General features: G+C 46.1%; 1 protein-coding gene across 1 annotated transcript in view; it reads left to right on the plus strand.

The window, feature by feature from the left end:
- Positions 1–25,895, plus strand: part of EHMT2 (euchromatic histone lysine methyltransferase 2) — a 346,377-nt gene that overhangs the window by 161,203 nt on the left and 159,279 nt on the right. Inside the window, exons 14-17 of the mRNA XM_069635011.1 lie at positions 17,339–17,515; positions 17,616–17,722; positions 19,278–19,384; positions 20,958–21,080. Coding sequence (XP_069491112.1) covers positions 17,339–17,515; positions 17,616–17,722; positions 19,278–19,384; positions 20,958–21,080 — 514 coding nt within the window. The remainder of the gene's footprint in view (positions 1–17,338; positions 17,516–17,615; positions 17,723–19,277; positions 19,385–20,957; positions 21,081–25,895) is intronic.

Raw genomic sequence — 25,895 nt, forward strand, 5'->3', positions numbered from 1 at the left:
TGAAAGATCCAATGCTGGAGAAGCGAGTAGATTCTTACCTGTAACTCCATTTCTCCAGCGTTGCTACCTTTCAATGATTCACATGCGCCCGCCAGCCAGTAGAGGAAACCTGAACCCAGGTTTGCCTGCAGGGAAGGGGCGGGCTATTTATATCAGGTGTCCTATTGGCATGGCCTAAAGCACCCAAAAAGAACGTCGATGGGACACTAAAGTGTCGAAGTTTTCCATAGGAAAACGCTAAATTAAAGTCACTGAGGTTTCCCAGCCTTACGACAGGGAAATATTCACACATGTGAATCCATGAAAGATGTCAACGCTGGAGAAATTGAGTTACAGGTAAGAAACTACTCCCTTATCCCGGAGAGAGGGAGACCTTTTTCCCACTTGCTCATGTATTTTTCTTTGATTTGAACACTGTTTCTTTCAGTTTTGGAGTCTGACAAACTCCATATCATCGTTTTACATTGTGACGCACAGCACCTTCATTGCAGTGGCACAGGGAAGTCTTTCAGATTTCCCAAAGGTTTAAATACCTTCTCTTGGTTAAACTAGTGCAATAAAGTGAAATTGACTTTACTTACCTTTTGCAACTTTGTAGACCCAGCATACACTATCTTACAATAGGGTGCTGGAGGGGTTACTTAGTGTCCCCTTTGTCTACTTTCTCATGTAACATTTTTATGTTAACCTTTCTACAATTAATGGCTGGTGGCAGTGGTTTACTTTTTACTACCATTGTGTGCTTTTACCGTGGGCTGCACTCGCAGCTGCAGTAAGGCCCCCATGGGTGCCCATTGTGTCAAAATGGCCCGGTTTTCTTTTTTCACCATTTCTTGTTGGAAGGGTCCTTCTTGAGATTTACTCCGCGTGCCAAACCAGGTTTGGTCCCTTTGTTCGTTTGTCTTTGGCGGGGTTCACTGGCCCCTGCCTCTGGCTCCAGCGTGTCTGGCAGGGCAGGAAGCAGGGAAGTTCCCAAAACTCCCTCTGCTTAGTCTCCTTGGTTACAGGAATGCACCCAAAGGTGATTGGCCAGCTGGCTGTCTTGGAGGACAGCCACTCTGCTGTGCGATTGACAGCTAGGCTGTGAATGAATGGGAGAGACTCAGGGACATTGTTAGGCAAAGTTTGAATACAGTACCCTCTGGGAACACTACAAACAACTATGACTACAGATATAGGCAATGCAACCCAACCTTTGGTATAAGCTTGTACTACACCGTTTTGGTAGCGTGCTGAGCAGCCAGGCTTATCTCAAGAGGGGAAATGTGAGCAGTAGTGGAGTTACACAAAGATTCACAGTTACAGGTATTCAAATACTCTTACACTCTCTTGCATAAACCATTATTAATTTATTTATCAGTCAGTTATAAACCCTTCTTTAGAATGCAGCAATATAATAGTAACACACAAATACACTTCAATACTGTACACTCTGAGTTTCTGAATCAGACAAGATCCTTTTGGGATGGCCGACAGACACAACCTCCACCCACAGGTGACTTCAATAACAAGGGTGCTGGGGACATTAATATCTTACTGTTGGCATTCAGAACACTCTTAAAAGTTGGTAAAAGGTAAAGGTTATTAGAACACAAGAGACCACAAATAAGTACTTTAAGATTCTCTAAGAAGAGTCCTACAATTCAATAGGCTAAACTAAAGTCAATGGGCAAAAGTCTTGGATAGGATGAAGCACTTCTGGTAAGTAAATGGAAAAGTCTTTGCACAAGTTTGTTTGTTTGTTTATTTATTTGGTAATGCGCGCCAAACCCTTAGGTAGACGGGCACAAGCAGAAATAGGAAATCTTAAAACCTAGTTACAGTACAAGGTAGCAATACATAGAGCAGTAATTGGAGTAAGAACATGATACAAGGTACAGGATACATTAAGTACATAACAATGGTCTAGGTAAGTCAAAGAAGGTATGGAAAAGGTGTGGTTTTTCAGGTGTTTTTAGTATGTAGCCAGTTGAGTATCTTATGTCTGAATTTGGGGTAAGGTTGTTCAAGTCTAAGGTCAGATGGTAATTTGTTCCAACATTGTGGCGCTTTAACAGGAAAACTGGTTCCTCCTGCTGTCGAGCGTTTAAACCTAGGAATCTCCAGCATAAATGAGTTGGCAGATCTCGTAGGGCGGGTGCGTGTTCTCCTAGTGATTTTATCCATTAGGTATGGAGGTGCTAGGTTATTTGCTAGGAGTCTTTGAGAAAAAGAAGAATCAACTGTAGGGCCACAAGCTGATTAGACTTGTGAGTTGCAGAAGTTACAAGCACTTCCACAGAAAGAGGTAAGTTCTCTTAGACTTGTTTTACAGTAACTTAGTAAAGAAGAAAAGATGCAGCTGATGACTTCTGTTCCTGTGCAGCTCTGCAGATGCAGACTGTTCCTGGGCCTCAGTCGTGGGGACAAGAGGGAGGACATCGGGGGACTCATGCACTGCACTGGGACTGTCAAAACTCGCAACCAGCAAACTTTTATTTCAGTGGCTGTTTGGCGTTTCAGCTTCTTGCGACTACTGCAAATGACAACATGATTCCTGGCTGTCAAGATGGACTGTCTTTGCTTCTGGGGTCCCGCACTCGGCTGAAGGGGCTCAGGCTTGGTCAGTCCTGGTTCCTGAGAGTCCGGAGGATCTTCCTTAAGATTTAGGCCAGCTTAAAAGCAGCGCACACAATCTGGGGTTCCTCTCCTTGGCTCTACGGTTTCCAGCAGCAACTTCAAACAGCTCCGAGATGGATGTCCAGGTGGCTTACTTTGGAGTTGATTGGTCCCACCAACTCAAAGGGAAAAGTCGTCCTTGAAGGGGCTTCTCTGTCAATGTGAACTTGGCATTTTGGCACTGCAGCAGGATTTCACCGGGCAAACCAATGGTCCAGGAGATGCAGCAGGCATCCTCTTCAAGCTCGTCTTCGATTCCTTTGTCCAGTGGTCGACTCTGCCTTCCAAACCAAAAGACTCGCCTTTTATTCAGTTCTCTCCCATTCTTTCCAGCTTAGCTGTCACTCACCCAGCAGGGTGCTTGTCCTTGTCAGTCAGCCAGCCAATCCCCACAGTGTTCATTTGGGTCTCCGAGGAGACCATGCACAGGGATTTCCTGGCACCTCCCTCACTTCCTGCCTACCCCAGACACTCTCGAGCCAGAGGCAGGTTTCACTCCTGAAGCCCGCCAAAGGCGAAATGAACAAAGAGACCAAACCTGGTTTGACGCGCAGAGAAAATCCCTAGAAGGACCTTTCCACAAAGACATGGCGAAAAAACAAGAGTGGGGACCAATTTGTCAAAGATGGCTCTATGCCATTTTGAAAAAGATGGCTCCCGCGGTTGCTTTACTGGAGCTGCTAACAGCCGCGGTAAATGCAAACCATGGTAGTTCAAAACAAAACCACTGCCATCCGCCATTTAGTGAGCAAAGGGTAACATAAAATATGTTACATAAGAAGCAAGACAAAGGGGATACTAAGTAACCCCTCCAGCACTCTTTTGTAAAATAGTGTGTGCTGGGTCTAGAAAGTTACAATGCTAAGTAAAGTCAATTTCACTTTACTGCTCTGGGAAACAGTAGTTTATCCCAGAGAAGGTATTTAAACTTTGGGAAATCTGAAAGACTTCCCTTTGTCACTGCAATGAAGGTGCCGTGTGACACAATGGAAAAAATGATGCCTATGGAGTTTGTCTGACTCCATAAACAAAAGAAACACAGAGGTAAAATTCACATTAAAATACACAAGAGAGTGGGAAAAAGGGTCACACTCTCTCCAGGTTAAAAAAAATCAAGTCCTCAAAATCCAGCAAAGTTGCTGGGGATCTCTAAGGTGGAGGGCACATTTTTGAGAACTCTCGCTAACAGATGTAATTTAGGTGTCGCCAGAGGTCGCAACTGCGACCTCTGAAGTCTCCCTTGCTACCCCTGTGGTCTCCCTTGCTACCCCTAAAAAAGAAAATCATTTTTTTTGTGTGCGTGTATAGTGCAAGCTCCTGGGCTGTGGCCAGCACCATGTGGCTCTTTACTTCTGGAGTGGCTGGCTTTCTTGGTCAGGCATCTTAAAATATATATATTTTTTTTTTTAAAGTAAACAGGGGTGCCACAAGTCTAACACTTTCACCACTGACACTAAATAAGAAAGAATAGGAACACCAAATAATGTGTCTTTCTGGAATTCTATACAATAATTGCTAGACTCTTTAAAGGTTTATTTAGGGCACACTTCAGGGGGTGAGTCACTGGTTTAGTTTGTTCTTAAACACCTCAACTCCGCCTTTCATCCTTCCGAGGTTGATAAATGAGTACCAACTAGGGGTGTCACAGTATTGGTTTTATGGCGACATGATAACCTTCTTGCTAAATTACGGTATATCATGGTTATCGCGGTATAGCAGGTGGAGTTAACTAATCTTAACAAATATTTTCTTAAAGGTCATAAATTGTCAGCATTTTGGAACTTGTATCTGCACATTTTTAGCTGATCCTCCAGGAATCTAAAGCGGCTGCAGATTTGGTCTTTGATGGCGTTCACTCGTTGATCGCCTTGAATGAAAGATTAACCAGTGGAAGTGTTAAAATACACATTTTGAGCAATGAGCTTGCTGCTCAGTCACAGGTCATCGATTTGACGATCAGCCTCGAACTGGATTATTTTGGAACCACATGGCATGGGTATCATGACCCCTCGCTGCAATCAGTCATAAAAGTTTGTTTTGATAACGCTTTATCCCATTAAAGGGAGAAAAGTCATTTATGTGAGGTCTGAAAGCCCATGTCATTGTTTCTTTTGTCAAAATGTCATAGCCACCACAACTCACCAAAAGGTTGCATATTGATCAAATCACTATAGCTTGTTTACCATCTTCTTGGTGTTTTCTAAAGGTCTGATGTTGGAGTCACCACTGACCACGTAATCCTAAAAGTACAGCGTTCAGTGGTTGCTGTTGATTTCTGTCTAGATTCTTGCAATACATGTTCATTTACCTTCTTAAAGATAGTGGCACAAAAACTTTTTGAAAATGACAAAGTTAAAATACATGTCAGCACACATATGGCCTAGACCACCACATCACCACAGCCCCATCATTACCATTTTCCCCAGGTCAGAGCGCATTAGGACCCTTGTCATGTGAGTGGAGACGGCGGAAGGCTTTCATGGGTGGTGTCACAAATCGAGGATAGACCTGAGAAATATCTCACCCTCATTGCTCTGGATAATTCAAATTGAATGTAGAATTTGTCCTGCCTGCTTGAGTCCAGTGCAATATGCAGAAGGCAGGTGAAGGATCAAGCAAAGCAAGAACTCTAGTGCCAATGTGTAAATCTACACGGAGGAGAGTGGGGCGTGGGGGGCAGTTTATATACTAGCACAAAGCACTGAAAGTCCCAGTGTTCATACAGTCTACAGAGCTAACGTTTTTTGTGGACATGCATCAGAAGGGCATCCAGTTCATCCCCCTTTTGAATTCTGGGATGTGTAGTTCCCCATCTTTCAAATTGGTGGGAAAACTACAAATCGGATGATTTTTAACCCGACTCTACTGATCACAGAGAAAGAGCGGTCACAGCATCGAAGCTGCATTTACTAATGTGTCCTCACTTTTCCTATGCTCTTGTCTGCCAAACGCCACATCCCACAGTGCAAGATCCAGAATGCGCAGCACTTGCTTACTGCATCCTTTCCAAATCGGATTGAAAAGCTCACTTAATAGCTGCAGGCCCTAACACGGTATACCGGTATAAACAACGTGACGGTTATTCTAGTTCAATTAAGCTGTTCACAGTATCTATTACCGTATACTGTTCTACCGTTACACCCCTAGTACCAACACAGGTTGGGGTGGTATTGGGTGTATATTTTTTCTATATAAAGCGGTTACGTGTAAGTGCTATATAATAACACATCATTATCATTTGGCCATGGACGTCTGCTTGCATTCCCAGTAATTTGGTAATATGGGTCTATGTACACTGATCCTAACGATGGATATGGCGATCCATTCTTGTATGAAATGTACATCACATTGTAGTGATATCGTAACCATATTTTTTGTAGTGTACTTAGGAACAATGCTATGTGATACCACTTCCTGTTTTGTCAAGGGGTGAAAGGTCGTGTTCCATCGCTTCCCGCAATATCAGTTTGGGCTGGGGTCAAATGACATCATTTCTTGTGATGTCATCAGAGGTCAAGGGTCATGTGATGTCACTTCCGCTACCCCTGGTATTTTGGTGAAATGACGTCCCTGGAGACACTTGCGTAAAAGGCGAGGCCTTTTGCAAGGAAGGCAGAGTCGACCACTGGACTAAGGAATCTGAAGAACAGCTTGGAAGAGAAGCTTGCTGCAACTCCTGGACAGTTGGATTGCCCCGAATTCGCCTCGACTAGAGAAGCCCTGCAAAGGATGACTTCTCCCCATGGGTTGGTGGGACCAATCGACCCCAAGACAAAACTCATCTGGAAATCCTCTCTTTGCTGGCTGTACTTCCATTGCTTATGCAGGAACCGATTGCCAGGGACAGGAACACCAGAATTGAGTGCATCATTTTTAAGCCAGAACCGAGCTCCAGGAAGATCCTAAGGATTCCCTCGAAGCAGGGCTGACCAAGCCTGAACCACTTCAACAGAGTGCTGGACCCCAGAAGCAAGGAAAGTCCACAAGGTGTTGAAGGACCGCAGTGGTGCTATTCGTGAGAAGCTAAAACTGCAAAGCCCATTGCTGCCGCCAACCTTCCAATCGTAGTGCAGGAGTCCCCAGATGTCCTCCTTCTTGTACCCACGACTGAGGCCCAGGAACAACGGGATCTGCCATATTACAACAGGAACAGAGGCCATCTGGAGCCAATTTCTTCAGACCTAAGGTACTGTGAACTAAGGGTTACGCTGTGTAGCTTGCTTGCTCTCAGTTGAGACTTGCATTTGCTGCCTTTTGCAGAGTTGCTTGCAGCTTTGCCCTCCACAAGCCTCCCAGCTTGTGGCCCAACAGTGATTTCTTTTTCTACAAAACTCTCTAACATTGTGCAATAATTTTTTACATACCTTCAAGAAGTGCCTCCGCTCCCCTAGACTTTGCTCAAGTAACATTGGCTGTCCTGGCTCCCTGAAGACTCTTCTAACCTTTGTGTTTTGATCCGTCCCTCCAAAAAGTCATACATTCTTTACTTGTGTAGCTGGAAAAGGGTTAATATACATTGCATTGGGGGGTTCAAAAGTGCTTACCTGTTTTAGAAACTCGTTAACCATTGTTTCCTTCCCTAACCTTTTCCTTTTTGACACCAAACTTAGTATTGCTCTAAATGTACCAGTGATATATCAGTGTCCACTGTCCTAGTTATTGAAGTCACTTCAGGGTGTAGGAAGTTTCTGTGTGCCATCCTAAAAGGGTATCTACTGATTTATTGAAACTGAGTGTGTTTATTTTAAAGTATATTTAAGGGTTACCTATTTGCTCCCTTCTAAAGAAGGTTTACTAAACTGACTGTTACATTAATAAATAATTGTTTAATCAAGAAACCTTGAGTGCAAGTGTTATTTGGATACTTGTCACTGTGAAACTCTGCCAGGATTTGCTGGAACCAATTAGCGTTGTTCCGGAAATCTAAAGCTGAAGAGGGAATCCTCCAATTCAAGATCTTTCATCATGCGGGAGACAACGGCCCAGACATGTTGTCTCAATGGGTGAAACGAGACGATATACTAACAATCCACAACATCAGTCTACAAACCCTCCACTCAAACCCGACAGCAGCGAAAGTGAAGATATGGCGCCCCGATTGGATCAACACAGGTAGCGAGCGCCTGCTCGCTAGCGCTATGAAAGATGCCCCCGCGGAAGCGAGAAGCTACAATGTATTGCAACCATACATGAATAGCTTCCCAAACTCAAAAGCATGCAGGCTATTCATGTTATTCAGGCTGAATACATACAAAACGAAAGACCGCATCAGGCTTCGAGCAGGAGTTACCGACCCAAACTTTACCTGCCGCTTCTGTTGCAAGGAGCGGGAATCCCTCAAACATCTTATGTTATTCTGCCCCTCTCTAAAAAAATGAAAGGTCCATTCACTTGGGTCAGTGGTATGGAAACCATCAATCAGTGAGTGCAGAGGAGTGGTGGCAGAATCTGTGGAACGGGATGGATCGGAAACTAATTATGCCCCTGACCTCATTTTTAGCAGTAATCGAGGAGATGATAAACAAAACTGATCCATAGTCATTGACCAAAAAGTAAACATGGGGCGACTGCATAGTGGGAAAATCACTTTGGGGAGTGGTCCCCTGTTAACATTGGAAGGTGCAGAAGGGAAGAAGGTATCAGGGGCATTATTAAGATGTAAATGTTGTTTTGTTTTGTTGTGTAATATTTTAAAGGTTTGAGTTGAAACCAATAACATTAAAAAAAAAAAAAAAAGAAAAAAAAAAAAGAAACTCTGTTGCAACCCTACAGCTCACATTGCCCCTCTTTACATATGCCTGGCTGCTCAGTCACTCTACCAATTTATGTAGTACTGACTTATACCGAAGGTTGGTTAACCTATTTCCAAGAGGACAAGGCTGGTCCCGTCTCTCACAGGGTTACTGCATACAATCTTGCCTAACACCATACGCCATTGAAAAGTTATACAAGTCTTTGAAAGTATTGAACTGCTATTGCTGGTGCTGAATAACAATTTTTATTCCTACAACAGAACGGTTGCTATAACAAGTGATTTTACTTACCATTGTGATTAGTAGGTCAGGTCATTAATCCGTACTACCGAAGCAGAGGATAGAATGATGTCAATACCGCCCTTAGCAGTAACAGCTGTGGAGACAACGTTTTCCCTAAGGTACACCGGTGATATATCATTGCCGCCAAGTAGTCAGCCTGTTCAGAATATCACTCCCGTGTTAGAAATATCCCCAGTCAGACGGAATGGTAACGTGGATCTTCTGAAATTACTCCCACTAAATGGAAAAGATCAGCTAAATATGGACAAGGGGAATGTCAATACGGTACATGACACTACTTAAGTCCACAGAATAAATGACATACATGAAATGGCTAACTGCCGCTCTTCCAAGTCAACTAAAATACCCCCCCCTTGAATACCCCAGTCCCAGTGCTGAATTTAACACTTTAAAACACTAGATCCTTGGTCAAACATTCCTTGGACGTCCGGGACTACATCAGTGATAATAACATAGATATTATGTGTCTTACGGAAACCTGGCTATCCGAGGTGCACGGACCCACTATAGAACAGGTTACCCCACCAGGCTACACATTCTTTGGGAAACACCGTAAAGAGGGCCATGGTGGTGGCGTTGCAGTCATCTGTAAAAAGGAGTTGAAAATGTATGAGGCCAAAATTGATTGTGAGGGATGTGATATCCTACATACTAAATTCATTCCCAACCCTAACTTTAGTATACACCTGATAACAGTATATATGCCACCAGGAGTGTCACAAAACTTTAATGAGGAACTCACAAATATACTTAATGTTATACAAACTGCAAACTCCGCCATCATACTAGTAGGAGATTTAAATTTATGGAAGGGAAATATTGCAGATAAAAAAGCTCAGGAATTGGAAAAATCCTGAAGAAAAATGATATCTTAGTACATAATAATGACCCAACTCATATTAAGGGCAACATCTTGGATTGGATGGCAAGTCAGAATATGTTGCTATCGGGGACTACTACTACACCTTGTATTTGGTCTGACCACTCCTTTGTTTCCTGCAAAATATTACTTCCTAATTCTAAAAAGATCACGCATGAGCCACTGCGTAGAAATATGCGTAGAAACTACAAGGCTCTTACAGCTGATAATTTATTGGAATGTATGAATTCTCTTATGTCTAAAACTAATGAATCAGATCACCCAGATACACTGGTGGAAGAATTTAATAGGCATATAACCAGTTTGCTGGATGATGTGGCCCCATTGAAACCTAAAACAACTAGGAAATCTGTGCACCAACATAGTTGGTTTTCACCAGAGTTGACCAAATTGAAAGCAACCAAAAGATGTGCAGAACGTATCTGGCTTAAAGACCCGAATTCAAAGAACAAGGCCACTTGGAAATCTCATGAGAAAACATACAAAGAAGCAATCATGGAAGCTAAGCGAATTTATTATAATGACCAAATAGAATCAGCAGATAATGATACTAAGGAACTCTTTTGCCTTTTTAGATCCTGGGAGAAGCCAGAAGTTCTAAACCACACCATCACTCCAACGGAGGAAGACTGCGTTAGAACACAGAGAGCCTTCGCAAACAAATTGATAAGCGCTGAGGACAAAATTAGGGGAGAGTTGCAAAATCAAACCTCAAGTAAAGCCTCCCTCAACTTACAGAATGTAAAAACTAAATGCTCGATTGAACAGATATCTACGTTAAAGGAGGAATTAAAACCTACTCCCACAGGATTCAAATTCCCAGATATTTCAATCGTAGAGATTGAAGGCATTATGAGAACCATGAACCCGACTGGGTGTCCGGGAGATCTCTGACCTTCTAAAATTATTTTGGGTCATTTGGACATTTTTGCTCCTTTCTTATGCAGATTCGTGAATGCCTCTTTCAGACATTGTATGGTCCCACAAGCCATTAAAACAGTGGCAGTTACGCCTCTCCTAAAAAAGGCTGGCTTAGATCCTAAAGACGCCACTAACTTTCGACCAATCACAAACACCTTGTTTTTGTTGAAACTGGTTGATAAAGGTGCTACAATCCATCTTCAACTTTATATCGAAAATACTAACCGGTTACACGAAAGACAATCTGTTTTCTGCCGCTTTGACGGCACAGAAAGTGCTTTGGTGGACCTCCAAACTCATATGTTATCCTTGGTGGAAAGGAGTAGATCCTGACTGTTAATACTTCTAGATCTTAGCACTGCCTTCGATCTCCTGGACCATAAGATCCTACTAAATAGGCTGTCGGATACGGGTGGCTTGGCCCCCGAGATGATAAGTTGGGTTAGGTCCTTCCTGGAGGGCAGAAGATCTAGGGTACACTGGGGAGACGCATCCTCTGTGGTAGAAACTATCTTGTGTGGTGTCCCTCAGGGAGCATGCCTATCGCCCCCCGCTCGTCAACATTTACATTGTTCCCCTCTGCAGAGAATTGGAAAAGCTAGGCTTTTTCTTTACCAATTATGCAGACGATTGTCAGCTATCTATGGAGCTGTCAGGAGATCACCTGGAGGATAAGCATAAATTAAACAAAGTCTACAGAGTGATAAAGAACTGGATAACATCAAACTGGTTATGCTTGAACGCAGGCAAAACGGAACTTATGATTTATGGGCCCAAAAAATGTAGAGAGGCATTAGCTCCTACCTTTGCGAGCTTTATGGTAGAGGACAGCCTTATCAAAGTGGTTGATAAGGTAAAAACTCTGGGTGCATACCTAGAGGCCTCCTTGGATGCAGGGTCCCAGGTAGAGGCTATTGAAAAAAACACCCGATACCATCTGCGAGTATTGAGACAAGTTGCCCCTCTAATTTCCCAAAAAAATCAAGTTAAGTTAGTAAGGGCAGTTATCTTGCCTCGTCTAGACTACTGCAACGCCCTATTAGGGGGTGCTAGCAGAGAAGACATCCTCAGACTGCAGAAAATTCAGAATGCTTCTCTGCGATAATCCATGGCATGAAAAGGCATGAACCTACCTCTATGGCTAGAAGGGAACTACACTGGCTGCCGATACAGGCTAGAATTACTTTTAAAGTAATGACTATGTGCCATAAATGCACCTATGGGACGGCCCCTACTTATCTAAGGAACAGGATTACCATATACCAGCCTACAAAAAATCTTCGTTCTACCTCCACCTGCCTCCTACAGGTGGAAAGGACAAAGAGAGCTTGTGAAAATGGACGCTCCTTTCCAGTGATTGCATCTAAGGCATGGAACAACTTACCGTCAGGCCTTAGAGAGGGAAGTAACCTCCTATTGTTCCGAAAACTTTAGAAAACGACACTCTTTGTCTAACTCTCGGCTCAACCTCACTGAACCTTCTGCTTGTGTAGGAGCGCTTACATGCCTGAGGTCTTTGGCGCGTTATAAATGACTTAACATAACATAACTGTATACTTCCTTACTATTGGTTTACTCGCTTAAAGTATTGCTTATGTTTTTTTATTGTGTTATTAGTTTAAATGGCACTTATTTACCTGAATATAACTTTGCCTTGTGTATATACAATAAATGTATTTTGTACTATGTTTCTTTGGGCCTGTGTATTTACGAAGTTCATTGTGCTTACATACTGCTTGCATCCTCCTTCTAAGATAAGCCTGGCTGCTCTACCATTCTACCAAACCTTTGTGTAGTACAGACGTCTACTAAGAGTTTGGGCCTGTATACCATGGAATAGTAAGTCTCACCTGTTATACATTGTTTGGGGACTTTTCCTAAATTCTATCAGACAGATGAGACTATGAGGAGGAAGAGTGAGGGAAGAGTGTGAATGACTCCAAAAGCAAAGCCATGCGGAAGAGCAGGACGATGCAGAGCCCTACGTGGAACCAGTACAAATATGCTAGCTATTGGAAGCTTGGAAGAAACCAGGACATAAAAACTGGTATGGCACTCTTCTCAAAGTCTGTCTGCCCCAGAGCATCTTCACGCTGGAGAGCGGAGCGCCGTGGAGCAGACCCGCGGCAGACCGGAACGCCTGGAGCAGAGAGGCAGAGAACAACAAGGCGGGGAAGAAAGACGACTAACCTGATTGTGGGAGAAACCCTTGTCCGGTGGTAGAATCCAAGCAACTCAAGTGGTCCATTCGAGACCCGACGTTCGAAGAGAAGCCAGTGTGGTGGAGCCGCCAAAAACCGAAGGAAGACAGCCAGAGCCCAGGGGAAACCGCAGAAGCTTGCCAGTGTTGCCGAGGACTGGACCTCTCGGCAGACCAAATACAAAGGTATGCGCAGGGGGACCGGGTAGGCACAGGGAGACCCAGGGGCTGTGGTTTGGAGGAAGTGCAGCGCCATCTTCTTGTCCCGGTGGGGGAGAAAGACTCTTTTGGCGTAAATCACGAGAAGACCAGGGGAAGGGAGTCCTATGTTTTGGCAGAAGATAGAACTGTGATAGATAAGACTATTGGTGAAGAGACCCTAAAACGCTAGGGGGAGGGAGACGCCTTCCCAATATTGTTTTGGATCTTGGAACTTTGAACAGCTTGAGCATCCCGAAGAAGGGAGTCATCCTGTGATCAGCACGTTGTAGTTTAGTTTTCTGTTTTCTTTTGAAATGTGAGGGACAGAAATGGGTTTAGGACATAGGACAGTGGACTTTATTCTAACATCTTTAGTTTTGTTTGAGGTAGGGAAACCCTTAGTTGTAGGCACAGGTAGGGTGTTTCCTTATTTTCAATTCAATAAAAGTCTATATCAACCAGCAAGCCACCTTTTTGTGTCCTGAATTTACTTCTGCACCCTTACATTATACAGCCTTATCTTAGTTGTATACGAGCATGCTTTGGAAATAAAAGCCTAAACATTGTTTTGCAACACTTTCCACCATGTGTACATTAATAGCACTATTGATAATAGTGATTGTAAAGTGCATTTGTTGCTTTAGAGTGCTTAACGTGCCTCAAGGTTCCTGTGCCTGAATACGCATTCCAAAAGTAAGCATCCCCCAGCTCTCTGTTACAGCAGATTTAGTCTAAAGGGCTCAAATGAACTGCCAAACTCTTCTAGGGCATAATCCTTCTGTATGCCAGAGAGTTTCCTGAAGATTTTGCTTCTTTCTGCCCATAGGCTTCTATGGGACACCCTTTCTTTGAACCCTGTCCTGACTTTTTGGAGGTAGGTAAAGCCTTCTGTTTTACTTCCCTTTCCTGGTTGCTCATTTGTATGGAAAAACTGACTAGTCCTCAAGACTACTAAGACTATCGATGCTGAGAGACTGTCTTTTTGTGAATTACTTGTATTGTTATAATTACACGCAGCACCTTAAAGTGAAGTGCAGTTGAAATCTTTTTATATACTGGCTTTTTGGGTACTTTTAAAATGTGCCTAAGACCGGTTGGTGGCAGAAGTGTTTTTTATTTATTTTTTTACCATTTTCTGAACATTTTACTCCCGCACTTTCTCATTTACTGCAAATGGCTATTAAAGGTGACTAGCACCCTAAGATGTCCGTCTCACGAGAGTTCATTTGTTCTTTAGCCTTGTTGTTCTGTTGCCCTCTTTCTGCCATCTGAGGTCATAAAATGCGTCATGTGGAATGCCCTTTCCCAAGGAAAGCTGTGACTTTTGCTGGCTAAGGGGTGGTTTCTACATGCAGCCAGAGGACGCCTCCCTGGTGCCTGAAGGTCTGTTGATGGGCAAATGTTGTGACGAGTGCCTATCCATGATTGGATAGCCACTGCCAGTGTGAATGGCACAGATCCTTACCATTTGTGGACTTGGGTAAGCTCTCAGTCCAAATCCTAGATAAAATGAGGACTCTTGCAGCCATTCGACAGATCATCGTTGGAGCCAATACCTCTACAAAGAGATGCAGTCCGCTGACAACCAGAGGACGAGCCCTGAAACTAACCAGGATCGACTCCAGTGCTGTCCTGGTGAAGCCCTTGACCTCTATCCTGATCTCAAGAAGGCCCTCGTTGTTGCTTCGACACCTGGACTGGTGGGAACAATCTGTCTCAACCCCTACTCAAGGATCTGTGCCTTTGGCAGTGCCCCTGTGTCAACCAGTGGAATGCCGAGCTCTCTTGGGCTACCTTTCTGCAGCCGAGTGCATCCTTGGAACTTGAAGGAACTTCAACTTGTGTAGTAAGACGCCTGCTCCTGAATTTTCAGCCTTCTTGCATTAACGAAAGCTGTGCTGGGGCTGCTCCTTTGTTTGTCCTGTGAAGATCGCCTATAGCCGCCTGATCCTTCTGAACCCCTTTGCACTAGATTTCCTCGTGACCTGAAGGTGTCCTGACGTGGCCTGCTCAACAGAAGTCTTCATCTTTTCTACGTTTGGGTGTTTTACTGGAAGCTATCTAGAACTGTTTCGTAAGCACTACGACTGACTGAAACTAAATCCTGCGTTTAAAAGTGACCTCTGCACCCGTGACCCCTGGTCCTTCCTGAAACCAAGCACAGATGACTGTGTCCAAAAAAGAATCTGGATCCTCTGCATGGTCTCTGGAGAAATCTGAGCTGGGGGCTAAGTTAACATACCTGTTTCTGTCCCTCCCTATCCTCCATAGGGTTACATGGGTGTAAAGTCCTGTTCTCTAATGATGCTTTCCTGACTTTGGTCGATGGAGGCCTGGTCAAAGTTCCTTTCCTAGGACTTTTTTTAAGGACTGGGATTGAGTGATTTTACTTAACTGAACTTTATCCAACTTTTTCACTCGTATTCAATCATATCCACTCGCATTGCAGGTCTCTTTCTAGACCCAACTGTGAATTATATACTTTGGAACTGGTAACCTTTGTGCAGAAGGCCCCAAAGCATCTTAGGGTTGGACTTTCAAAGAGCTACGGAAGCTGCTCCATGATAATCCTGAAATGTCTTTTCTATTTCTAATTGCATCTGAGTACTTACCCGTGTTTCACTGGTCATTGGATCAAATGCTGTTCTATCTCTCCTAAGGGTTTGCATGTGTACATCTTTTTTATAGTGTTGGTATGCCAATGTCTGACTAGATGTTTTTATCTGCTTAGTGTGTAAACTAAAGGTCTAATAAATCATTGTATATTTGTTTACTCGGCTGTCTTAACTGCAATTGAGGTTGTTCTGTGGGGACTCATGGAAGCCCTAGACTACTCTCACCCCCTCCTCCCCTATCTAAGCCTTACTACTTCACCTACCTTAACTGGGCAGGCTAGACTTCAGTGCCTTTCTGTTCACCACAATAGGTTGGCCTCCCAAAATCCACCCCAGGGTCGATTTTGGAAATCCATCTCAACACCGGGTTAAACACTTAGAGTTTGTGTTTGGCAGAAAGCCCAAGCTTTATCACTCGTGGTAGCCCTTTTTTCTGGGTTTCTCCCAGGCAGGTTTTGTCCAAAGCTGCATGGCTCTGTGTTTTATGTGCTCTCCTTTAAGAGTCCTGATTGCTCCCATCTCATGGCTAACCCTTAATCTCCCAGTGAGAGTGTTAGTCATGTGCTTAGGTGAGAGCTGGGGTTTTCGCCCATGTAAAATGGCTCCACGGAGTGGAATCCTTTTTCACCCCCTCTATTCACCAAATGGAGGTTCTTTGGTTGACTTGAGGACCTGAGGTGTCACGTGACCACACCCTGTGCCTCTGCGTATGAGAGAGGTGGTGGCTATGTGTGCCCCCCCCCCCCTTTTCCAGGGCCCGTGTGCAGTGCCCTTGATACCTTCCTGGGCGTTTGTGCTGCTCCCTCCTTGAACCTGTGCAGTTGGACTCTCCCACTCCCACTGAGCATGTGCGCTGCCTCCCTCTCCTGAGCATATGTACTACCCTTCCCCAGGGCCTGTGTGCTACTTTTCCCTGGGCATGTGTGCCGCACCACTGTGCTTGTATCACCTCCCCACCCCTGTGTACTTTGGCTCCCCCTCTTCCCCTGAGCCTGTGCACTGCTGTTCCCTTCAAGCCTGTTCGCTGCCTTCTGCACTCCCCCTGAGCTTCTCTTCTGAGCCTGTATGCTGCCTCTTCAAAGCTAGTGAACCAAGCAAATGCTCTTCTCTGCCCTACTAACCACTCTTAACTAACCTGTTCTCAAATATGCATACATTATTAATTTCTTGTAAAATGTACAACTGATCTGATAATTTCCTGGCACCCAAGGCTTTCCGGCTGAAGTGTGTTGAATACAATCTGAATATATGTCCAGACACATGGTGATGTTAGTTGGTCACCATGATTTGTTCTTTGAATGACCATTGATGTGCTTTCAGTCCAGGTGTCCTGTGCTAGGAGTAAAAGCTACTCTCTGCTAGCAAAAGTCTTTTCAGTGTTTGTGGGATCAGTAGATCCACATGGATTTCCTCTGCATGATGGACTTGTCATGAGCTTTCTTGATCTTCTTTCCTGTACCAAAGTTATAGTGTAAGATTATATGTGTTGAAACTTATATCCCTGATGTACAAAGGATTATAAAGTCTATCAATAGAAATATATGACGTGGCATCCTAACCTGAGGCGGAGGAATGGTCTGACCACGATAGTACAGCTATGCAAGGTGGCAACTGTGGCAAGCCATAATTACAGGTGTTTGGGATGCTGTGACTCTTTCTTCACTTAAATGGATAGATTCAGCCCACGTCACATTGTTACTCGATGCAGTGCTGTTTGATTGCAGCGTTTCAGTTGTACTGTTTACTGGCTCCAGAATGTTACTAATCTACCCCCACCCCTTTCCATCTTCTCAACCCTCTTTTGCAGTGCCAGAATGAGAGGCAACGGAGAAGTCTGTCGGGCTCTGGGCAATACAGATGATGTGGACAGCTCGGGCCCCACTGTAACCCTTCCATCCGGCATTGTTCTTTCAGCTGCAGGGCTTCCCATGGGACCTGCTCGCGAAGGGCTGGAAAAGGCATTGGTTGTTCAGGAATCCGAGCTGTAAGAAGGGGTCTTCGTACAGAGTTCTAGGGTTATGAATATATTTAGGGATGTAGTAGCTGTTTGTCTGTTTCAAAACCTCCTCCTGCATCTTTTTCAGCCCTGTTCCCCAAAAGCGTGACCGACGGAAGAAGGTGCGTTACCACCCGCGGCAACTCTACTTGTCAGTCAAGCATGGAGAGTTGCAGAAGATTGTGCATATGCTTTGTAAGTTCTGGGAAGGGGAAGGCTGATTGTTTAAGGAGGGTGTTTCAGGTCTTTCTTGAAATCCCCCAGGTGAGGATTTGGTGGGATCGATTGGTGAACATTTTTTAGGTCTTGTGGATTACAGTGCCAAGTGGTTTTCTGTCTTCTGATTTTTGCTGTCGAGTGAGAAAGCTGCCTACTGGGCTTGTATCTTTGAAATGAGTGAACCATTTGCCAACAAGACTCCACTATGAAAAGTTAGGTGTGGCTTGGAAAGCTGCATCCCACATTGAAATCAGGAGCTCAGCATTAGGAAATGTGAGCACGCCGATTTTTCCCAGTTTCATTGCACTGGGTTTTGAAAAATGGGGCTATTCCGATTGTATGTTTTTTTTCTCAATCCACTAACTCCACGAGTGATGGGGCCTGAATCCAGATACTTTTAAATAGTGTTTTTTAAAAATTCACTTTTTCTAGTGGAAAGGCAGTTTGTGCCAAGGATTCACGCCTGGTGTCTACTGAGCAGACGCGCTCTGCAGCACAGGGGATGGCGCGCTCACTCAGAAGACCATAGAATCTTGAAACAAGGTCCTACGGAAATCTGGTATGGACTGGGCATTATACTGTTGCCGTTGGGTGGTACACACCTTCATCTGTTGGGCCCAAGTTATTGCTGCTTTTCGACCTTTTGCATTTCTGCTGGATTCTCATCCAGTGCCAGTCCACATTTCAGAAAATACCCTCGCCTACGGTACTAGATTAGTGAAGTTTGACTTTAAACTGTTCCTTTTTTTTTTTTGCACTAAATCTTTTTCTACACCAGTTGGTTCACCTTTACTGATTTCATCAGAATTTAAGTAAGGGTCCTTTGTGGGAGAGGTTTGCTACATAGATGGCCCTTAATCTACGTGGAAATATCAGCAGAATGACCGACATAGACCCTCTCAATAATCCTCATGTGGCAGACACCATTGCTGCTTCTTGGTTAAGAACTCAGTGGGTGGTATGCTGGCTGGCTAGGTTGTTCATTCTTTATAATTGCCTCAGAAACCCTTTTTATTGTTTGATGTTGCCTGAGGGGTTAATGAGATTGACCAGCAGGGGCGGTGAGACAACGCACCTGCTGTCACTTTAAAGATTCTGCACATTGAGGACCCTGCAAGCCTCTCCTCTTCGAGAGCGTTGTTGTGATCCGTGTCCGCTGTCGCTCTTGTTTCTGCGTCCTGGGGGCTGAAGCACTTGGTGCTCGGTGTGCGAGTTAATATAGGTTTGTAATTGCCTAACTCGGCAAACTATGCCACGTTCAGTGGAGGTGAGTGATGGATGCTTCTGGCTAGAAGGACAGATACCCCAAAGAAAAGGAAATTTAGGAGACCAACCTTTTGCCATAATGACGATATGTATTTGACCTTCTATTACTGGAATTCATTCATGGTTGTTGCTGAGGGCCAGGGGCTTAAATGTTTGCAGCTTTCCCACCTAATGCAGGGATTGAAGGTGTGGGGTCATGACCTGAAGTGACATCAGAGGATGGCGACTTTTTCCTAACCTGCAACTCTTCTGTTGCTCCCAACAGTAGACAACCTGGATCCTAACTTCCTGACAGAGCAGGTTAGCAAGCGGACACCATTGCATGCTGCGGCCCAGAAGGGCTACCTTGAGATCTGCCATGTTCTCCTACAGGTGAGACCGCTACACCCAAGTGTGTGCATATCCACTCCTTTAACCTCCATGATGAAATCTGTTCACTGTGGGCGCACAATACTTTTGGGGTTTCACAATCTGTCATGACCAGGGTTCCCTGAGCTCAGAAGGCTTCTTTCTTTGCATCATTGTTGCCGTGCTTTGGACTTGCATTGCTCTGATTGACTCCTTCCCTAATCCATCATTGCCAGCATTCTCTGAGCTCCCACTACAATGAATGAAGATTTACTCGTTCCATCGTACAGTGGTCTTCGTATTCTTTGCAGTAAATAGAACATCCCAATTCTGCTATAACCTCTATATTCTGGTTCTAAGTGCAGTGAATTGGAACAGCTTTTCCCTGTAACACATAATAATTTTCCCTGTTTACACCCATAAAAATGTAGTTACCATAGTTTCATGTTTGATCAAATTGATCTAAAAAACTTTTAAGAAAATAAAAAATCTGGATGATAAGTTATTTTTGCGGGGTTAGCAAAATGACTGGTTTCCTCGCTAGACTGCCTTTGCTGCGGTAAACTCCCTCTAGTCCAGGCTTCTCCAAGTTGGTCATTCAGAGCTCCAGCCACATTAGGTTTTGAGGTTATCCACTGCAATAAGAGTCACTGAATTCAAATTGAATTTGTGTGGATCTCCTAAAACTATTTGGCTTGTTGGGCCACCCAACTCCTGCTCTAGCTTAGGATTCCTATATTTATCATGTAACCAGAACGGCGGGAGAGCAAATGAAGGGGCTCTGAAACTGACGTGATAGGTAAAGTCACTGAACAGTTTGGAGAGTAGGTAGGACAGTTTCACAAGCGGAGACTAACAACAAACATGGGAGACAAGAGAGGTTTATGGAAAATGAGGAAAGGGAGGGGCGCAGCATGAAAGGTCAGGGAAGCAAACTAATTGGAGGTTGGGTTTTGTGGATTTCTCAACATTTACATTTTTTTAAGGTAAAAGAATAAATGCACAAATAATGCTGAATTATTCAAAATTAACCAATAGAGAGAGAGAAGTGAAATTAATAGAAGGATCATTTTTTAAGTTAAATTGTTAAGGAATTATTTCAGACAAGTCCCATCGTACCACTCTTCCCAATTTGGCTTCCTTATCCTAGATGGGAATGGGAAAACTGTCTTGGTGTTGTGGATTATGGCTAGTGACGAAAGTTGCATGACTATCTTTATTTAAAAAATGTTTATTGTTGGTCACGCTGCAAGCTGCTTTCCCTTCTGCCAGTCTGTTAAATTAATGGCTGTGCAAGCTTTGCTATTATGGGACAAAATCTGCTGAATAAGTGTTTACTTTTAAAGATTTTTAGACAGAATGGTTGAGGAGCAGAGGTTAATTGGCCTATACGGATATATATATTTTTTAACCAGTCTGGTGCATGTTAAAGGCTGGGAGAGTGAGGGAACGGGGGGGGGGGGATTAGTCATGTACACACCTAATTTGATTGAGGCGGAAGAACTATTTCCCTATGTGTCAGCCCTTGTCTTTTTGGGAAGATGAGTGAGACTCTGTTTTCAGTCTCATGATTTGTTCTCTGTACTCACTCCTATAGGCCGGCGCCTATATCAATGCCTTTGACAAGGTCCTCCGGACGCCGCTGATGGAGGCCGTAGTGAGTAACCAACTGGAGGCCGCCAAGTACCTTGTGAATCGAGGTGCTTGCATCTATCACAAGGTAAGGAAGCTCCCCTGGGACCTTGTGTGTGTATGCCTTCAGTGAAAGCATAAAGCCAGCCTGTGACCGCAGAGAAGTCTGGGGCTCTGCAATGTCTGCATATCTTCATAAATTCTCTGCATTGCTGAAGGGATCCCTTTCGCTTTAACAGCTGGGCAGGGAGAGCCAATATGCCACTTTCTGTTAGGAAGTTTTCTGTTTGAGCAACTTTTCCCCCATAGCCTATGGACCCCCCACACTTTTTGCTTTTGTTAAGTCTTCAGCTTCCCTCTATTGGCCTTTTGCTCATTTGTTATGGGGAAACTGACTAGTCCTTCTGTTAAGGAGAATTCAAATTTCTGTGCTGATTCCCGTCAACCTTAGAGACCCCCAGCTCTTTTGCTGGACTTTAGGACTTTTTAATTTTAACCCTTGAGTGAGTGAGGCCTTTTTCACATTCTCTCATCTGTTTTGACCTGATTTGGATTGTGTTTCCACTGTTTTTGGAGTCTGACAGACTCCATAGGCATTTACTTTTTGTATGGTGACAGACAGCACCTTCAGTGTATTGTCACAGAGAAATCCTTTTGATTTCTCATAAGGTTTTAAAACCTTTTCTTGGGGGAACTACAGTTCCCAAGAATAGTAAGGTGAAATTTACTGTACTTACCTTTTCTCTTTGTAGTCCAGCACGGTGTCCGGTCAATTGGTCGACAACAAACTGGTCGACTGCAATTTGGTCGACACCATTTGGTCGAATGCCAAATGGTCGAATTTTTTTATTTTTATTTATATATGTGTTTTGTGGGTTTTCATGTGGGGGAAAAAAAAAGAAAAAAAAGGGGGTTGGGGGGGGGGGGGGACCCCCCCAAAAAAACCAAAAAAGGGGTAAAAAAAATAAATAAAATTCGACCATTTGGCATTCGACCAAATGGTGTCGACCAGTTGTCCCGTCGACCAAATGTTTTCGACCAATTGACCCGCAACCATCCAGCACACACCATCTTATGTGGAGTGCTGGAGGGTTACCTAGTAGCCCCTTATCCTACTCTCTCATATAACATTTTTATGTTGCCCTCACTACTTTAAATTGCTGGTGGCAGTGGTTGAATTTTTCCTACCATTGTGTTTTTCTATCGTAGGCTGAACCCTCAGCTGCAGTACAGCACCCAGGGGTGACCATTACATCAAAATGGCCAGTTCTTCTTTTTTGTCACCATTTTCTGTTTGGGAGGTATTTCTTGGGGTTTTTATCTGTGCGTTGAGACAGATTTGAGCCCTTTGTTCTTTTTTCCTTTGGCAGGCTTCAGCCCTGAAGCCCGCCTCTGCCTCCAGTGTGTCTGGAAAGGCAGGATGTGCGGGAGGTTCCCGAGGAATGCCTGAATGCAACCTGTCCTGATTGGCTGGCTGTCTGTCCTTTTAGGACAACCTCCCTGCTGTGTGATAGCCTTGGCTGTGCATGAATGGGAGAAACCTGCTTAAAAGGTAAAGGTTTTGGGACTAGAGGCAGAGTCGACCACTGGGAGGAATACCCGACGCAGAAACGTGAATGAAGCTTGCTGCATCTTCCTGGACCTTTTGAATTGCCTGGTGAAGCCCTGCTGCTGTGCTGAAGCTCCTTTTTCAATTTGACGGAGAAGCTCCGGAAGGGACGACTTCTTCGCTTGGGTTAGTGGGACCAACCAGCCCTGAGACGAACTACAAACTGAACCATCTCCCGAAGTGCTGTGCTCTCCAGCGCTACAGAACGCGAACACCGATTTCGTCCAAATCTTTGCTGAGCTCCATTTGAATCTTCCCGGACACGATCGGACTCATCTAAGCCCCTTCACCAGATTGCAGGACTTCAGAAGTGAAGATCGCCCGGGCGAATACCGTCCTTTATTGGTGCTGACAAAAAGGTGCCAATACCGCAGACTGACCAGAGAAGTTGAAATACGTGCCAAGGGTCCTCTCTCAAGACTGCTGCTGAGACTTCCCCGTCAAACCGTCCACTCGTCACCAGACCGAGGGATCTGGAAACTGGGTCCATCGCTGGTACACAGAGGAGAATTCAGCCACAAAAATTCCTTCTAACCTTAGGTACTGTTGGGTGAAAGCTATTGCTTACCCTGAGCCACAAAGTCACTGCAGAGCAGTGGAGTGCTTGAAGAGGTTTACAGAGTGCCCACACTAACCTCCAACTCAAACTTGTATCCCTTTTAGTGAGTCCTTTTGCAGGGTCTCAATCGTTTTTAAAGGCATGGTCTAGTAAAAACTTTTATTGTCCCTATGGGTCGGCCATGTTTTTTTTAAGCCTAAGTGGCTCGATTTTAGAAAACTTTCCTATGGACCTTACCCGAGTTTTCGTCCATTAAACGCACGCGAAAACAAGCACCAGGGAGCCGCCATTTTCTGATAATCCTATCTTTTCCCCCATCGCCCTGGCTGACCTGCTTTTGCGGCACTAAATCAATTCCCCCGCCCCTGAGCCTGACATTATCAAAACATTCATATTCCCTGCCTCTCTCCGTGACGTTACTGTGCTGCGTAGGCAAACGCGCCCAGTCGTCTTCTGCGCGACTCCACACAGAACCCGGAAACCAACACAGATCAACTCACAACACAGCGCGCCACAATTCGGAATATGAAACTGTACTTTAAAATGAAACGGCAACACGGTACATTTGGTAAAGTACATTTATTTGACATTCAGGGGCCGATTCATGGAACAAACGTGCGCCGAAAATCTTTGCGCAAGCAGGCGCAAACGCAAACAAAAGGCGCATCCGTGCGATTCATGGAAGTCCCTGCGCGTGTTTACCTCGGGATGTGCGCCAAACCCGTGCATGGCGCACAAGTCACTGCAACATCCCGAAAGGCGTGCGCGACGCGCACAGTGAAAGCGCACAACCTCGGCGCATACACCAGAAAGTGGGCGGGACAAGGGGCGTAACGCGCGGAATGGGGAACAACGCGCGAAAATAAGGGCGTAACTGGGGATGTACTGCAGGGAAGCAGACGGAACGCCCACACGCACTCGAACCACACGTATTCATGGAATCGAATAGGGCAAAGCCACGCACAGCCAAAGACACGCACAAGCTGAAACACGTCCGCCACACGAAGGCAGGGTAGAGTCCCTGCGCATCACAAAAGTGGCAACATACCGCAATTGGGCCTGTGCGAGCGGGGCACGTGTATTGCGGGGGTGCGCGGGAAGTAACACACGCGATTGAGCGGGGTACGTGTATTTCGGGGGTGCGCGGGAAGTTACACACGCGATTGAGCGGGGTACGTGTATTTCGGGGGTGCGCGGGAAGTTACACACGCGATTGAGCGGGGTACGTGTATTTCGGGGGTGCGCGGAAAGTTACACACGCGATTGAGCGGGGTACGTGTATTTCGGGGGTGCGCGGGAAGTTACACACGCGATTGAGCGGGGTACGTGTATTTCGGGGGTGCGCGGGAAGTTACACATGCGATTGAGCGGGGTACGTGTATTTCAGGGGTGCGCGGGAAGTTACACACACGATTGAGCGAGGTACGTGTATTTCAGGGGTGCGCGGGAAGTTACACATGCGATTGAGCGGGGTACGTGTATTTCGGGGGTGCGCGGGAAGTTCCACACGCAATTCCATCAGGGTACGTGTATTACAGGGGTGCGCTGGAAGTTCTACACGCAATCTCATCAGGGTACGTGTATTACAGGGGTGCGCGGGGAGCACCACACGTGAATTGCACGTGTGGGTCCTCCCAGGTGTTCCCTCTACACCCTCCACGGCCCCTGCAGGTGGCTCACACCACAGGAGCCTACCCTGCACATGTCCTGCAGGCCCCCCATCCACCATGGCCATGCCCTCCAGCCAACCCACATGTCAACTTGCACTACTGCCCACCAACGCATGTCCCCCTGCACCCCCAGCCATCAGGGGCACCCTCCACCAGGCCCCCACCCATGTCTCCCACCCCCCACCCCAGCAGTGCAGGGGCACCCTCCACCAGGCCCCCACCCATGTCTCCCACCCCCCCACCCCCCAACAGTGCAGGGGCACCCTCCACCAGGCCCCCACCCATGTCTCCCACCACCCCCACCCCCCAGCACTGTGGGGCACCTGCCAGCAGGCCCCCACCCATGTGCAACTCATGTCTTACACCACCCCCACCCCCCAGGGGCAGCCTCCACCAGGCCCCCACCCATGTCTCCCACCACCCCCCAGCACTGTGGGGCACCTGCCAGCAGGCCCCCACCCATGACTCCCACCCCCCAGCAGTGCAGGGGCACCCACCACCAGGCCCCCACCCATGTCTCCCAGCACCCCCACCCCCCAGCCACCAGGGGCAGCCTCCACCAGGCCCCCACCCGTGTCTCCCACCACCCCCACCCCCCAGCCACCAGGGGCAGCCTCCACCAGGCCCCCACCCATGTCTCCCACCACCCCCACCCCCCAGCAGTGCAGGGGCACCCTCCACCAGGCCCCCACCCATGTCTCCCACCACCCCCCAGCACTGTGGGGCACCTGCCAGCAGGCCCTCACCCATGTGCAACTCATGTCTCCCACCACCCCCAGCAGTGCTGGGGCAGCCTCCACCAGGCCCCCACCCATGTCTCCCACCACCCCCACCCCCCAGCACTGTGGGGCACCTGCCAGCAGGCCCCCACCCATGTCTCCCACCACCCCCACCCCCAGCAGTGCAGGGGCACCCTCCACCAGGCCCCCACCCATGTCTCCCACCCCCCCACCCCCCAGCACTATGGGGCACCTGCCAGCAGGCCCCCACCCATGTCTCCCAGCACCCCCACCCCCCAGCCACCAGGGGCAGCCTCCACCAGGCCTCCACCCATGTCTCCCAGCA

The sequence above is a fragment of the Ambystoma mexicanum genome, chromosome 13 (genome assembly GCF_040938575.1).
Source record: "Ambystoma mexicanum isolate Mex_15411 chromosome 13, UKY_AmexF1_1, whole genome shotgun sequence".
NCBI lineage: Eukaryota > Metazoa > Chordata > Amphibia > Caudata > Ambystomatidae > Ambystoma > Ambystoma mexicanum.